This window comes from Erpetoichthys calabaricus, chromosome 3 (assembly GCF_900747795.2).
Source record: "Erpetoichthys calabaricus chromosome 3, fErpCal1.3, whole genome shotgun sequence".
NCBI lineage: Eukaryota > Metazoa > Chordata > Cladistia > Polypteriformes > Polypteridae > Erpetoichthys > Erpetoichthys calabaricus.
The window spans coordinates 153,632,334-153,648,938 of NC_041396.2; the positions used below are offsets into that span (position 1 = coordinate 153,632,334).

General features: G+C 38.6%; 1 protein-coding gene across 3 annotated transcripts in view; it reads left to right on the forward strand.

Annotated features, from left to right (window-relative positions):
• Positions 1-16,605, forward strand: part of ipcef1 (interaction protein for cytohesin exchange factors 1) — a 315,976-nt gene that overhangs the window by 131,250 nt on the left and 168,121 nt on the right. For all 3 annotated transcript variants that reach the window (XM_028797427.2, XM_028797428.2, XM_051925198.1), the window contains exon 13: positions 3,664-3,920. In XM_028797427.2, coding sequence (XP_028653260.1) covers positions 3,664-3,920 — 257 coding nt within the window. The remainder of the gene's footprint in view (positions 1-3,663; positions 3,921-16,605) is intronic.

Sequence of the window (16,605 nt, forward strand, 5' to 3'; positions counted from 1 at the left end):
AATATTTTTATTTTATTAATTTTCATTGTAATCATTCCATACAAACAGATCAATTTATAACCCAACAAATTTGAAGACTAATCAAACCCCACCCCTGAGAAAGAGAGAGTGTGAATTCTACTCATGGCGTTATGCATGAGGCCCCTGGCGCAGGTTCCAAAGAAAACTATATTTTTATTCCTTTAGCCTGTCAGATTAGGGTAGGCCCTGAAGTCTCTGGATGCACTTGGTGGCACTGAATTCATTTTAATTTTAAAGAGTGGTTCTTAGTGCAATACAGATTGTCAAATTCAAGAGACAGTGCATAGTAGGACTATGAAAAACCTAAGAACTGTTTAATGGAATGAGTAAATATAAAACTGTTTAATTCTTGGGTTGCAGGAGCACACAAAAGCAGCTATGGATGCAAGGCAAAAGAGCCCCGGAGGGAGGAGCCCATTTAAGACATTATAGTTTGTAGTGGATTTTATAATGTTTTATATTTGTTATACTTCAAGTACAGACAAGGTATATGAGTCACTAACTCAGCAAAATGCAATTAGGGATTGAACTGGCACCCATGACAGAGTAGTGTCTTCAAAATAACAGTAGTATAGCCATTACCAATATAACAGTCTAACACAACAGATGGACCACTACTGTCTTTTTTTTTTTAATAAATGTGTCTTTTGTCCTGTCTGAAACTAGGAACAAAGTGCACCACAATTAATATTTTATGAATCATGTAGGCTATACATGCTGTCCTAAAAAAAAAAAAATTAATAAGCCATCATCTTAAAAACAAGTGTCAAACTTGCCTGTCTAGATCTTCAGTATTTTATCAGTCACCTTGATTTTTGTCTAGATCATTTTAGGTCACAAGATCTTTTAAGCAGTTTTGCTCTATGTGTTGTAATAACAGAGTACAGGGATACCAGACTGAAAAAAGAAATTCCTAGTGAATTTTCTTTGGTGCTCAGTGAAGCCAGTGTGGAGATCTGAACCTGTCCCTTAAGCTTTAAAACAAACACAGCCCCCAGTTAGTTACACTGCCAGCTAAATTTTCATCAAACATCATTTATTGGAGGGGAGACCTAGCCGTATCGAACAATTCCAACCAAACAACACTTCCTAAAGCATTGCATGCTGGGCCATCTCACTTTCTTTTTGCGCTAATATTTATTAACCTGGAGCTGTAACAGATGGACATTGCTTGCATTAGAGCACTCAAAAGTACAGTCATAAATCCTTTAGAGTTTTGCAGTACACCAGTACTGAAAAAGGCAATTTTTAAAACTGTACGATACCAACATTTTGTTAATTTTGTTGCTGGAAGTTGATAGTTTTCAAGCAACTTGCACTCAGTTGTTTCTAAGTGTGATCAGAATTCCAAGGGGAACCATCCACTGTTTGACATTAATAAACTTGTCAAATCCAGCTTAAATCATCAAGGAGCACAAACCTCTCTTCAAACATGTATATATTTGTAAATGAGGTGAATAGTCCAAAGAGGAGCCTTCTGTTATTGATTTATGAAGTGCGATATACAAGAGAGGTACACAGTTGTGCAGCGGAGCAGCAAGGCACATGTGTATGCAGGCTCGGAATACGAGATGGAAGGTCGATTTGGGTAGTTTTGAGGGAGTTTTCTGTTATTCAGAACCATTTTGCTACTGGTATTGAGGTCTAAGACCTAGTATCAATACAGAGTTAAAATTTTAGTACTTATCCAACAGTGAAATTGGATAAATTGGGTTCAGTATTTCAATTAAAAGATAGTTGGGTTTTCCCACCTACCTAGATGTAACCATTTTTTAATTAAAAAAAAATGCTTTTCTAGTCAAAAACAAGGCCTATAACATCTGGAATTGGGGAATTTGAAAATATCTGTTGGAGAGGTGGTCCGTTTTATTTAGAGAGACTAGCCTACTATATGATATACAGACATGGTGAAGCATTTTTTATTTTAATGCAAGAGGATTCCTGTTTGAGTATTATCTTTTATGTTTACCCAACACTAAGGCAAGAATCTGACTTTCCAAATTGCACTTTCCACATTTTTCATTAAATTTTGTACAGCTCAGCAGGTTTTCAAGCTGTCTTATGGTAACAATATTAGTACTACTGCTGCTGCTGCTGCTGCTACTATAGTCTGAGGTATGTGAGGAACGGTTTCAAGGTGATGAAGAGGCTCTGTATTGAAATGAAGCAGAGCTGTCTCTGAATCAGCAAACATTTCAGAAGTGAACAGCCCTGCTTCTCTTCTGAAATGGAAAACTAAGGCTAAAAAAGTGCTATCAAATTCCGGTTCTAAAATAGCAGCCCCTTAACTCAGTTCAAATCCTGCATTCCACCTCACCAGGTAAGGAAAATTAGAAAATAAGAACTTTTGCAAACAAAGGAGAACCACTGTACATCACCAGACGTTTTTCTTCTGTAGCTGTAACATCTTAACTCACCCAAAATCAACATATCTGCTTAAAGTTATGACCCTTCTTAAAAAGGAGCACTTCAGTTGTACAAGCTGTACCATCCTATGTCATGTTGTATTGTCCCATGTGTGTTTTGTGCATTTTTTGCAGCTTTAGAGGACAGATTTCTATCTGAAACTGATGGCCAAGAATTTCCAAGTGAACTTGATTTGAACTCTTGAGATAAGATGTAGGAGTCATAAAACAGTCCAGACAAGTCTGAACCATTTCAAAAAAAGTAGTGTTGACAGCACTTACGGTGAAGCTGTTTGGCTTCATCGATCAGTAAGTCCAGTCATTATGAGGAATTTCTTACATGTATTCATTGCATGTAATTCTTTTTGTTATCCAAACTAAAGCTTCCATTTTCAAAACTTACAGCACAGTGTGACTTGCTTCATGGTTATTCCCCATTTCATGATTTACTGGCATGCGCACCATTTTGGCATGAAAAATTACATTTTTATTAAATCTCAAAGTATAATAATGATACAAATAATAGTAGTAATGATGAATCAAAATAATATGAAATGAACAATAATAACAGTAATAATAATACTACTAATGATGCCAAAACAGCATATAATCTCAAAATGAGTCCTTGGTCTGGCAAATCTTAAAGCACGGTGAAAGACACAGTCCAACGTCACAGTCTGGACAATAATAGCTTGTTTCTTTATGGATTTTCTCTCCAGATTTATCATTTTTTGTACAGCATACTGCAAAGGTGGATTCTATTTTAGCAGTGGTAGTGCTGCTGCTTTGCAGTAAGGAGATTGTGGGTTCGCTTCCCGGGCTCTCCCTGTGTGGAGAGCGCTTTGAGTAGTGAGAAAAGCCCTATATTAATGTAAAGAATTAAAAAAAAAAAAGAATTATTCCCACTTAGAAGGTATACTCATATTTTTGCCATGGCTTCACAGTGGCTGCTTAGTGACAGCTCCTGATGGATTATGAAAACTAGCTCACAAGTTAGGAGCCTAAATATGTTGTGTACATTATTTTTCCCTCTTATCACAGATATTGGAAATTATGTGTAGCACTTTTAGAATTCTCAGGACTGGCATATATATTTTTTAATCATACTTGTCTGTATTGTAGTCTTACTTTCTTTTTAAATTTAAGATGGTCCATACTATGAAGGATAACATGTAAAATAAAGGTGGACACGTTGAACATTTTACAGTATGTATGACTCACTTTGGTTCTTTTACAGGTGAAGATGCCTTGTACAGATATTTGAGCAATGAGCGAATCACTCCCATTATTGAAGAAAGCCCATCCATCCAACAGCTCTACAGGCCGCCATCCGAAAAGCATTTAGTACGAGGAATAGATCACATCCGTGGCAGCAGATACTTTGGCAATACGGACCTGCATAATAGCGCAACCATCCCATACCAAGAAGATGGAGTGAAAAAGCCCCCTGTTACCCCTCCTGCCAAAACCACCCATGCAGAGCCATCGCTACTGGTCAGTTGGATCACACGACTTAAGCTATTGACTCAGTGATGTGTACTTTGCCTTTCTGCTTCCCCTTATCGTCTCTCTGTGTTGTTCTCTGTCCCTTCCTGCTATGACCGTGTACTGGACTGCCAAGTGTTGTATAAGCAGCAGAATGAAATATTTCAGCCTACCAGAGCACAGTATTGTTTAAATAATGGAAATGAAAATTCAGGGTTTTTTTTTTTTTTTTCTTCAATTGTTGCTTTTTTACCCTGTTTTTGCTTTATTACTGCCTACTCTCCCATAAATTACTGTATACCGCCTGCATATTGCTATACATTTTGCTGCTAATGCCCTTTGTACATAATGTATACCTCAGAGCTGGAAAATGACAGCCTTTTATTTTTGGAAGTTCTTAATCCGCCCTGTTTTACACCTCTAGTGATCGTCACTTGCCAAAGTATTTCATTTGCAGCTTCATTTGAAAAAAAGATAAAGAAAAAAATAAAAAAGTAGTTTTTTATGTGATAACAGCTTTGTAAAAATGTATAAAATATTTGTTTTCAAGGCAATAAGTTTTTATATTTAAATATAGCTGTAATATTTGTGTTTTTTTTTTTGTTGTTGATGAAATGTTTAACTTGCCATGGATGCCTTAAGCACTACAAAGTACAGTGGAACCTCTAGATACGAGTTTAATTCGTTCCAGCACTGAGCTTGTATAGCGAATTTCTCGTATCTAGAACAAACGTCCCCATTGAAAATAATGGAAATCCAGTTAATCCGTTCCGCATCCCAAATATATTAACATAAAAATCAATTTTCCTAACAAATAACACTGATAAATTATATATACTGTAGTCTACCTTTAATAAATAACACTGGTAAATAATATAACTGATTATTAAAAGAATCAAAACAGGTGTCCAAAGTGCAGTAGAGCATTCAATAAATCTTTAATCCTTAAAACAGTTGTGAAGTGGAGGTTTAAAGTACATAAGAATAACAATCCTTTAACACGAGGTTAAAACGTCAACAGGAAGCAGTCTTCAAAAAACAGATGACAATCCCCGGTGCTTCTTCTCTGTTAGCGTCTCACCTGCTTCTCCCATGCGGGCTCTGCAACAGGCGAGACACTTAATGCAGCTGACCTTCTCTACACCGTCCTGCTTCAGCTGTTTGGCTCGCCTGTTCAGCTACACGCGAGCCTGCACTCGCTCGCTCTCTCGCACCGACTTCCTACTGCTGCGGATTCCTGCCTCCTCCTGCAACCTCCGTTCTCTCTCCTCTCCTCTCTTTTCTTTTACTTCTTCTCCCCCTTAACCGGCTCGCGCTTCTCTATATATGCGGGGAAGACATGGCAGCTGCTAGGGTTACCACTTTTAATACAAAAAAATAAGGGACGCATACGTATTGATTCAAAACGGGACGCGCAATTTCATTCTCAAATACTGGACGATTCCGTATTTTAAAGGACGGGTGGCAACCCTGCCCAGCCCATCAGCCACAGGACAAATCATGGATGTGGGCAGTTTCCCACCTGTGCACTTAGGTGAGAAACGCAGACACCGCAGATCGCCCTGCGGCTCGCTACAGCTACCACGCCCCCTCGCTAAGCCGCGAGCTATACCCACAGCCTGGCTCGTGGCTCGTTACGTGAGCCAATGCTCGTATTTAGATCTGAATTTTTCGCTCATACTTTCCTCGTATTTTGAATTTCTCGTATACAGAGGTGATCGTATCTCGAGGTTCCACTGTACTGGTACAGGTCCTAATGACTAATATATATATAAAAAGAAATGACATGAAGCTCTAGCAGGCAAGTCGGCTTGTGGTTTCATTGTTATAATAATTACAGAAGTGCAACTGGTTTGGCTTGGACAAGCATTTTCCCATTTGTCAGATGGGTAGAAGCTGGAGACTGTGCAGTCTAATTGCTAGTTCTTTAGCGATGTCAACCAAAAAAAGGACAGGGCAGTAATGGATGTCCATGCACTGGCAGAAAGTAGAGGGTTTTTTGAACTCAGGTCACTACATGTCAGCTATTTTATAAGCACTGGTATGCCATGAAAATCTGCCTTCAGTTACATAGATTTCTATTAATATTTAAGTAAGAAGAAACTATCTAACAGCAGCTTCCGAGCTTAGCCCCGCATCTCAGTGAATTTAACATGGGTGTACCGTCTCTGGCTTTGTAAAAAAAAAAAAAGAAAAATAGAATTTATTAAAGGCACAATTGGTTCATCTTAAAGCGTCCTTGTTTTTATTGACAGCCATTTTCTTTAGAAGGTATGAGGTTTAACAGCTACCGAATCCTCAGCTTGACACTTTTCATTTATTCAGACTTTATTTTAAACCGCACACTTCACAGTGAATGCTTAATCACTGGGCGAAATATCTGATTATTTCAATTGTAACTTTTGAACGTGAGCTGTGTGAGAAAGTGGTGAAATGAGGTTTCATTTGAGAATTTCTCTCACAAACACCGTGACTAACACTACACAATTTCCTTCAATAAAACTTGCATTGCACTAGTGAACTAAGTGACTCCCACCCCCAGCCATTTTTAACAGCAGTGTTATCCATGCTAGGGGGCTGGAATGCGTCTTCAGAGACTTTGGAGAGGAAATATTTCCATAAGCGGTTTCCTCTAATAAGAAGGTAGAGCTCTGATATGAGCAACCTTTTCTTTGACCTCTGAAAATTCATTTGCGTTCAAGGCTGAAAACAGATGGTGAAAGGGGATATCCGAGCTTTTGTTAGCTACAATCACCAATTCCCAGGCTTTCCATTATACGTGCTGCTGTACCAAAGCAGAACAAGACAGACGTTGGGCCTTTTTATATTTAAAAAAATAAACAAACAAAAATTAAATAAAGTTTTGGAACAGCCCCAAAAGGTACTTTTTTCCATTTTATTTTCTACAAGAACATGTTTACTAACCTTTTTAATTTACTAACAGACAGCCCAGGTTACACACCGTGTTCTATCCGTGAGCAAAGTGCATGTTACAACAAGGCTGTGAAATTTTAAATGCCAGATTTTTGTAATAGACACACTGAATACTTTTTTTTTTTTTTTTTTTTATAAAAAAGTGCAGCTTTGGCAAGGTGATGATCTTTGTGTATTTAAAGGGCCTTTCCCTTTTTTATTTTCTTGTATCTTATGGCTGGTCTAATATTTTCTTTTCCAAGGGTGGTGGGTTTCTCTTTTTACACTTGAGTAAGTGTATTCTGGTGCTGTTCCAGACCATCTCTCCTGCTTCCATTCCAGTTTATTCTCACATCTAACTCAGTTTCTTTGTTCACTTGAATCTTAATTTTATACATTTGTTGTTTATAGTTTTGTTTGTTGTTTATAACATTTTGCTAACGTGCACTTAGTCAAAAGGGGTTTAGGGTCTGTACAGATATGCTTATTTGTCTAACTCTGCAGTCCACTTTTCTATTACATAGCTGCAGGTATATGGAGCCTATCCTGGCAACAATGGACACAAAGTAGGTAAAAAATCGTATAAGAAGCATCAGAGCTTTGCAAGGGACACAGTAGCATATTCACTCACATCAAGATAATTTCAAGTTGTGTGTTAACCTGACTTATCTATAGTATAGCAGAGGGAATGAGTGTACCCATAAAATTTGGATGACTGGGTGGAGAACATGTAAACTTAATGTTGTTCTCTGGAGCTAGAAATGCTAAACAGAAGGGTCATAAGTCTGGTAGGAAACAGAGTTGGAAATATGTAGTATGATTGGCAAAGTTCTTCCACTGTACTTCAAAGATTCTACTAGCCCAGGGGTGGGCAATGTCGGTCCTGGAGAGTCGCAGTGGCTGCAGGTTTTTGCTCCAACCCAGTTTCTTAATGAGAAGTCAATTATTGCTGATGAAGCACTTACTGCTGAAGTGACATTTTGATGTTTCTTTTTAGTGGTCTTGCTTGTTAAGGTTCCCCACCCTTAATTGCTTATTTCAATCTTAAACAGCTGTATTCAGTGTTTTAATGGCTCCTTATTAGCAATAAGATGTAAATGACAAAGCAGCCAGCAGTTCCCCATTCCCCAGCAGTTGTTTCCATTTATCCTTTTAGGTTTCATATCATTTGGATGATATCCTTGGAAAGGAAAAAATTTACGATACAATATACTATAATATAATATATGATATTACATTGCAGACTAACAAGCCATAAAACTAAATCAGGTCTGAGATTGGCAAGGATTGGATTCTAATTAAGCTATTGGGGTGGAATGAAAACCTGCAGCCACTGCGGCTCTCCAGGACCGACATTGCCCACCCACCCCTGTACTAGCCTATCCAGAAAACTCTGCTTGGCTGGGCAATTCAACACCAAAGGCTTGGGAAAGTGAGGAAGCTGGTAACAGCTGTGCATACCATCCACCCTGATAAACGGATACGTGTCTGTGAGTTTGTCAATGTCTGTCTGCCTGCTATGTCTCTATTATTCCAAAAGATGGAGTATCACATTTTTAATAATAAAATGCACTTCATTGGTTGTTCCAATGGGTGGCACATCACAAACATTAACACTTCTTTTACGAATCCCATACCATATGGCATATAACAGACATATACATTGCCTGGTGCACTGCAAACGTTAAAACTGAGGTGTACGTTGATTACTTACGGTAGATTTCAACCTGTTATGTGTACTTTCATATGTTACAAACACAGTAGATGCATGTCAATAAAGCTATGTGTGTTTGTCTGTACACTCAAGCAATAAAGCAAAAATGTTGCCATTTATAAAGAAATACAAACTTAGACCACCAAAATGGCTATGCATTGTATAAACTAATACAGGAATATTTTTAAAGCAGCTGGACATTTTAAGATGGGTAGTAAGTACAATTCATCACCACCTCTACATACACTACTCTACTGTTCTCATTTATAACTTATTACAGTTTATTTAAGATCTGTCTTACTGCTACCACTTACAATCAAAATAACCAAATATATGAGCATAATGTACAGTACTTGTTGATTGCTCACTGAATAGTTAAATGAAGCAGTAACTTGGGTTCCAGGGTTTGGATCTCAGTGTGGAGTCTTTCATTGTTGACTCTGCACATTCTCATATTTCTTTATCTATTCATATCTTTCTTCCATTATCCTTCCAACTCCCTAAGAATGTGCTGAGTTGATTGACAATGGCTCTTTGTCAGTGTTAGTTCACCAATTGAGTCTACCACTGATTCATTCCTTGTGTCTACAAGTCCTATGCTTGTCTTTGTGACTCTGAACTGGATTAACTCTTACAAAGCCTTCATTTACTGACTCAATGCCGTGCGCAATGGGTCTTTTATGACTCAATTCTGGCACTGCCTTTATGTTCTCTGGACGTTGAATTTTTCACCCTAAACCTATTTTATATTTATTGATAATCCTAACTCTCTGCAAGAGTCCTTACTCAAACCAGCAGCAGCGAGCACATAACACCCATCCTGCTCCGTCTCCACTGGCTCCCTGTGTCTTACAGAATCGAATATAAAATCCTACTAATGACTTACAAAGCCTTAAATAACCTCGCGCCAAACTACATCAGTGACCTTCTCCATCACTATGTGCCTGCCCGCCCACTAAGGTCCTCTGATTCTGGCAATCTTGTTGTGCCCCACACTAATCTACACTCCATTGGTGACAGGGCCTTCAGCTGTATAGCGCCCAGACTCTGGAATGACCTACCGAAATTAATCAGGTCAGCTGACTCCATGAATTGTTTTAAAAAACAACTCAAAACTCATCTGTTCAGGAAGGCTTTTAGCTCTACTTGACTTTACTACCCTTCTCTCAGTTTACTAATCTGTCAAGATGCTCATGTAACCTGTGTGTGTGTGTGCGAGACCATCAATTATGTTGTCTGTATTTTTTTTTCAGAATTCACTGTCTTAATCTTCTTTATTTATTTATCTGGTTTGTACAATGCTATATACTGTATACGCTGCCGTTCTTTATTATATTCTGTAAGTGCCTTGAGCATGGGAAAGGCGCTATATAAATAAAATGTATTATTATTATTTTATTATTAGAACAGGTAACATTTAGTGTGTTTTTAGGGGTTGAACTGATAACATTTTAAGGTACTTTTACTGGTTCCAAACAAAACTGGGCCAAATTTGACCCAGAGATATTGTAAGGGTTAAGAAGGTCTAATGACTTGCCAGAAGTACATCCATTCAATTTTCGAACTCTCTTATTTCAATGAGAATGATGCAGGGATTCAAATTATATACGATCGTTATTGGGTGCTAGACCGAAAGTCAGTCATTGATCATGTTGTTGTCCATCAACTGCCATAGTGACTTATACTGGGCCAATTTAGCATCTGCATTTAACTAAATAAATGAGAAGAAGGCTCACATGGATATTAAAGCAACCAGGTTGGGAAAACAGGCTGAATTTCCTACATTTATGTTGCCTATAAGTAAACATATATCATGTTTTTCTGAGCATGCTCATACCAGTTGAAGGTGTCACAGTGAGCTGAAGCCTACCCCAGCAGCAGTGAGAGCAGGTACTTCTCCACCACAGGACATACTCACACAAGGCCAGTTTGCACTTAGCAAACAGCCTAACTTGCATGTGTAGTTTATTTATTATGGAAAGGCTCTATAAAAATCAGCAGCCCAGTGTGGTATAAGTGGACAGTTGTCAGGTTAGGGAGCCTACTCAGGTTCTGAACTCCAGCCTTGTGCTTTACATCTTCATTTGTGCTAGGCTTTGAAATATAGGTATCCTATAAAAGTTACAATCCTGCAAAATTCAGTTGCTATAAAGCTGCACCCATTTTGTTCTTGATGGGTAATACCTTTTCACTACTATCTTACTTGTGCAAGAATTAAAATTTGCGCACATGGACCACCAAATGTACTATACTGACTTACTGCGGTAAATTGTGTGCTCTGCCACACCATGATGGATTGAGACAGAGATCCAGACCAGTTTCTGTCAGTTTACAAATTTAAAAGGAGGGGAGCGGGTGAAGAGTGCTGCTTTAACTTCAGCTTTCTTTTGTAAATACTCTTTTCACAGGGTTCCTTTCAAGCTTACTGAGCTCTCACATAAAACTTTATAATTCTGCATCACTTCTTCAAGGCTGCTTTTTCAGTACAGTAAATGTATATTTTTAAGTAGATCAGCAGTTTAATACCATAAACACAAGTTTGGGTGAGGGAGTCCTCCAGAATGAGAGCTCAACTTGAATGACTGACTGCTCTTATCGGTGCTGACATATGCCTAGGAGACATGTTCAATCTAAGAACTGGGTTGGCATGAGCACACATTTTCTTTTATATTATGAGAATTACTTTACCATCATGCAATATAATAATCCATTCATATGTCAATCTGACATCTTTCTGCATTACAGAATGCATTTATTTTAAAGAGGCATATTTGTTTAAACTCTGCATAACCGAATGTTGCATGTGCCCAGAGGTTTAAAGGAAAATTGTGCAGGCAACTTAACCGCACACTGTACCTTTTTGAATAGTACATTACATACAAGTAGATTCAAAGTTGATTTAAAACAAATCTGTATTGGCATCAAAGTCTAAAACTTGAGTTGTCTGCCTAATCCAATTCTAGACTTGAAAAATGACAACTACCACCAGAAATGCACTTCATTTTTTAATGTCATGTAATGTTTTCCTTCCATCCATTCATTTTTGATCAAATTTGCATAATCCACCAAAACCTAACTCGATAGCATCTGGTGCAAAACAGAACTCACAAAAAAATTCTTAAAAAAGCCAAAAAATGTGAACAATAAAAGAAAAAAGGCACCGCTCTGCCAGTCAAAAGCATTCACAGTAACTATGTTCAAAAAAGGTGGTGACAGGGATCAAGAAAATTTTTTAAGCTCACTGTAAACAGAACCTGATATGGGGGAGCCAAGTTGGTCCCCAGCTCACATTCATGAACACGCTTTGTGTGGCAGTTTGTGTTTGTATATTTTATCAGAACTACCCGTTTCTCCTATGTAGTTTTCAAAACAGTTGCATTGTGTGTAATATTTATTGGAAACAGAAATGTAATTTTTCAGTATATTCTTATTGTTACAAATATTGCCAACTTGATGGCGAACTTAATTTATTTTAAATTGTGTCTCTCAACGGTGGTGCAGTGGGGGCTCTGCTGCCTTACAGGAAGGAGATCCAGGTTCACGCTTTTTGATTTAGTTTGTAATTTGCTTTTATTACTTGGACAAGCTCTTGGAGTGAACAGATTCTGGTGTTTTCTTCTTAAGTTCAGCCCTGTGCTCTGCTGTGTGTTAATACTATTTTATTTTGCGGGCCTCTTTGAAAAATGATAGCACTTTCTAGCATTTTGGACTCGTTTCTGTGCAATTTTCAGCAACTGTGAGCAGTTCACATTGGAGGAACTCTGTAAATAATTGTGTTGTCATTTTAAGTGTTTTCTAGACCCTTGTGGACTCCACACTTCATTATAAATTACACTTAATCTGATTTTTACATATGTGGAAATTTGCCATTGTTGCTGCAGTAGTAGGAGTTGGGGGTCAGACAGTGAAAATAGTAATAATTTAAATGAAAGTGTATGAACTGGGGATTCTAGTATAACACACGCCTCATGAACTTACTGGAATTTACATTTTCCTCCTGTTAGACAGAGACATTTCAGCTTGAAGCAAGAAATACGTCACTGGGGGAATGATATTCAGGGTCTAGAACTGACAGTGAGAGAACAAAAAATCAGAAGACATGTATTAATAAAGTAAGAAAAACACTTGCAAATTGTACAGCAAACTCATCAAGGGAGAAACCCCTTGACATTCCCTGTCTTTTTGGATTAATATGAGCCTAACTGTCATTATAATTAATCTGATTGAAGCCCCTGGAGGCCCTACAAACACAAAACGTTTTCAAGTTTTCATTAAACAGGTTGATCCAACATGTACCACCTTTATTGGAAATTTGAAAGATTATGAATTTAGCTAGGGGTCGTGGAGCCATTAATAAGTCATCAGGGACATGACGTTAATCTGCATCCAGCCCTGCAAGCAGGTCCTCCCAATTTACAGGGAAAATTTTGTGGGTTGGTGGCAGGATTGACACTCCAGCCGCAGTTTGATGCTGAGGTGTCACCGGCTGCACTCGGGTCCCATTCAAGGTGGTTTGACGTGTGGTAGGTGCACCAACACACCGTCAGCGCATGCTCCCAACCTCACGGACAAGACAATAAGGTGTGATTTTCAGACGGCCTTCCATAGTAATGTAAAATCTGTTGCTAACATAGTTACTTATTATTTGGTTGACACCTTTATCCAAGGTGACTTACAACATTTGAGATACAATTGGTTTCCCAGTTGGAATATAGGCAGGTCCGGTGTTTGGAAGGTGGTGGCTTGCAGATCCCAGAAAATGTTCTCAGAACCTCAGAAGTATAATAGTTTAAGTGTCTGTAGGCCTCTTTTGCATTGGCTAACATCAGTCTGCTGTGTAGAAAATGGTGAACAAAAATGTGTATGAGAGCATATCAAGAACAAAACCAATGCACCTATATTGTTTCTGGTGAAAACTAAACACTGTATACTGACTCTTCCCTGCGTGGAGTTTGCATGGGTTTCCTCCCACAGTCCAAAGACATGCAGATTAGGTGCATTATCGATCCTAAATTGTCCCTAGTGTGTGCTTGGTGTGTGTGTGTGTGCCCTGCGGCGGGCTGGCGCCCTGCCCGGGATTTGTTCCTGCCTTGTGCCCTGTGCTGGCTGGGATTGGCTCCAGCAGACCTCCTTGACCCTGTGTTAGGATATAACGTTTTGGAAAATGACTGACCTGGCATGTTTAATCAGGAGTTAAATAGATCTGTCGTCAAAGCCAATAGCACAATTAGAAATCTGGGGTTAAAAAACAACAGCAAGAGACTTGTTAGCTAGAAAGTCAAGAATATAAAGTTTTTTCAGTTGTGGGGAGCAATCTGTCAAGCTTGGTACTGCTGAGGATGATCTCCAATCCATCACCTGGATGACTCCATGAACACGTGCACTCTGGGGCATCCTTTGATGGTTATAACAATAACCTACAATGATGACGTCCATCGCAGTAAATGTAAGCTAATTATAAAACTTTTGCCAAAGTGAGATACAACAGAACAGACTTTAAATCCAGGTTCTCTGTGCATCAAAACCCTGTATTTCATAAACCCTGTATATACATAATTAACTAGAGGTTCCATTAGGAGCTGTACGAAAAATGTGTAATTTCCAAAGATCATAATACACTGCCTCAACAAAATGGCCTCATCCCAAATATGGAAACTGGTGGAAGTGAAATAGTTAGAAGCTACTTTACAGCCTCCAGCGTCCACTATGTTGCAGTTATTGAAAGATCATTGTCAGAGTTACTGATCTTTTGCTTGTTACAGAATGTCAAAAATCCTACATAAGAATATCTACAACAGATCCGCTGAAGGAGAAGACATTTTGCGTTTTGCAGTGACTGAGTTAAAGTCTTGACCTTAACCCATCTGAAATGTGGTGGCATGACCTGAGGTGGGCGCTTCAAACAAGACAGGCTAAAAATATCATCAAGCTGAAGCAGTTGTGTCCAGTGGAATGGACCGGCATACCAGCTCACAAATGTGTCAACACAGGGACTGTTAAGTTCAAGGCATTGCTGCTGAAGGAGGTGCGCACTACTTAGTAAGTCTAGAGGGTCACCTGATATCCCTTAGAAAGGTGATGAATGTTGAATCAGCATGTTAGATAGGAAGGGAGAACTTCACTTGTCCCCAGGGGGAAGTTTTTACAGAAGCCCATTAAATAAAACAAATATATATATATACACAAACAGTATTGTATGAACACACACCAGGATAACTAAAAAGGAAGAAAAAGAAAACTTGGCTTGTCACAGTGAGGCATTAGGCAGATGTATTGCTGTTTGTATAAAGAAGTCCTAGTAGCGTTTCATGATGCACTTTTGCTGAAAATCCTCAGTGTTAGTGCGTTTGGAGAGATGATGTGTAGCATTGTTCATAATGGCACTCAGGTTTTCTTTTAATGCTCACCATTGCTTCTACCTACAGGGTGTCCAGAGTGCATTCTATAACTGAACCTGATCTTTTATTAGTTTGTTGATTCGGTGTGCTTCTTTTTGAACTGATGTTAGCAGCCCAGCATACCACAGCGGAACAAATTGCACTGTCCATCACAGAGTTGTAGATGATGTAAAGGATGTCACTACTCATATTAAAGGAACACAGACTCCTAAGAAAAAACAGAGTGCTCGACCTTTTCTTACATAGTTCCTCAGTGTTATGAGACCAATCCAACTTGTCACTGATGTGGTCCCCCAAGTAGGAATGGACCACTTCTACATCCACACCCTGAATATTGACCAGATTACAGAGGCTCTTTGGTGTGGTTAAAGTCAATAACCAGTCCCTTGGTTTTGCTGATAAGATGCAGACGGTTCTCTTAGCTCCAAGAAACAAAGTTCTCCACCTGACTCCCATACTCTCTCACCCCCTTTTATCGATACATTCCATAAGTGCAGAATTATCTGAAAATTTCTGCAAGTGACATGACCTTGTGTTATATTTATAGTGTGAAGCGTGCAGAGTAAAGAGAAAAAGGAGACAGGACTGTTCTTTGTGGTGCTCCAGTGTTGCTCACATCCACATGAGCTGCAGAACCTTAAAACAAAAAGTAGCATTTTTACACACTTTTATTTTAATCAGACTCTTTTTATTAATCAGAACAAGAGGAAGATCCAATCACATTTAGGTCTTATTAATTAAGATCAAGGTGAATTTATTCCCCAAAGGAAGCAGCAGTAGTATTAATAGAGAACTTATTTGCACGTCCAACCAACATGTAACTACTCTCAGGTGTCATGATAAGCAAGAATACATGCTGTAACTTCAAAAGAATGTTTAAGTTAACTGTGTTTGTTAGAGATGAATAACAATAAATAAATAAGCCGGTTACACCTTTTCCCATCACTCTAGACAGTGAATATCTAACTTCATGTCCCTACTAATCATCTTATTATCCCAAAGTAAATGAAAGGACAGACAATTTGCTGACAAAGCCGTCATCTCGCCATCAAAGACACTTTTCAAAAATGTGCCTCCAAGCCACCCTACAACCCTTCTGAGTCATTTTGTTGGGGCTGAGGGAGGCTAACACCATAAGTAGGGAGAACAGCACCATTTGCAGATTCCTAGCTACATTACATCGTATGTAAATGCCAGTCTACTTAAATACCCAGGTTTTCAGAAGTGCCCCCGAACTGACTGCCTTTCTCTAAAGAACCCCACATTTAGCTACATGGGCATTTTCAGAACCGCTCTTAAAGCTCATCCTGGCAGGCTGTTACATTTGTTGTTCTATTCAAGGCATAAACATCTTCTCTATCTCATGGGTTCATAGAGTTAATACTGACACATTACAGGGTGCAATGAAATTATTCTTTGCACGTGCTAATGAACATACAACATGTTGCCTTTCTGGTGTCATGATCACTGAGTATTACTACCTTACATCAAAACTTATGTCTTCCTCATCTGAAATACAGTAAAATGCTATACAGTTTGTTGTCAATAGAAGATACTGAGCAAACAATTGTGCATTAATTTCTAGTTGGACTGGCTAGTGCAATTTGTTATTCACAGACTGTTCAAATCATTCTTTATGCAGTTTTATTAAATTGTAAATGGTGGTGCA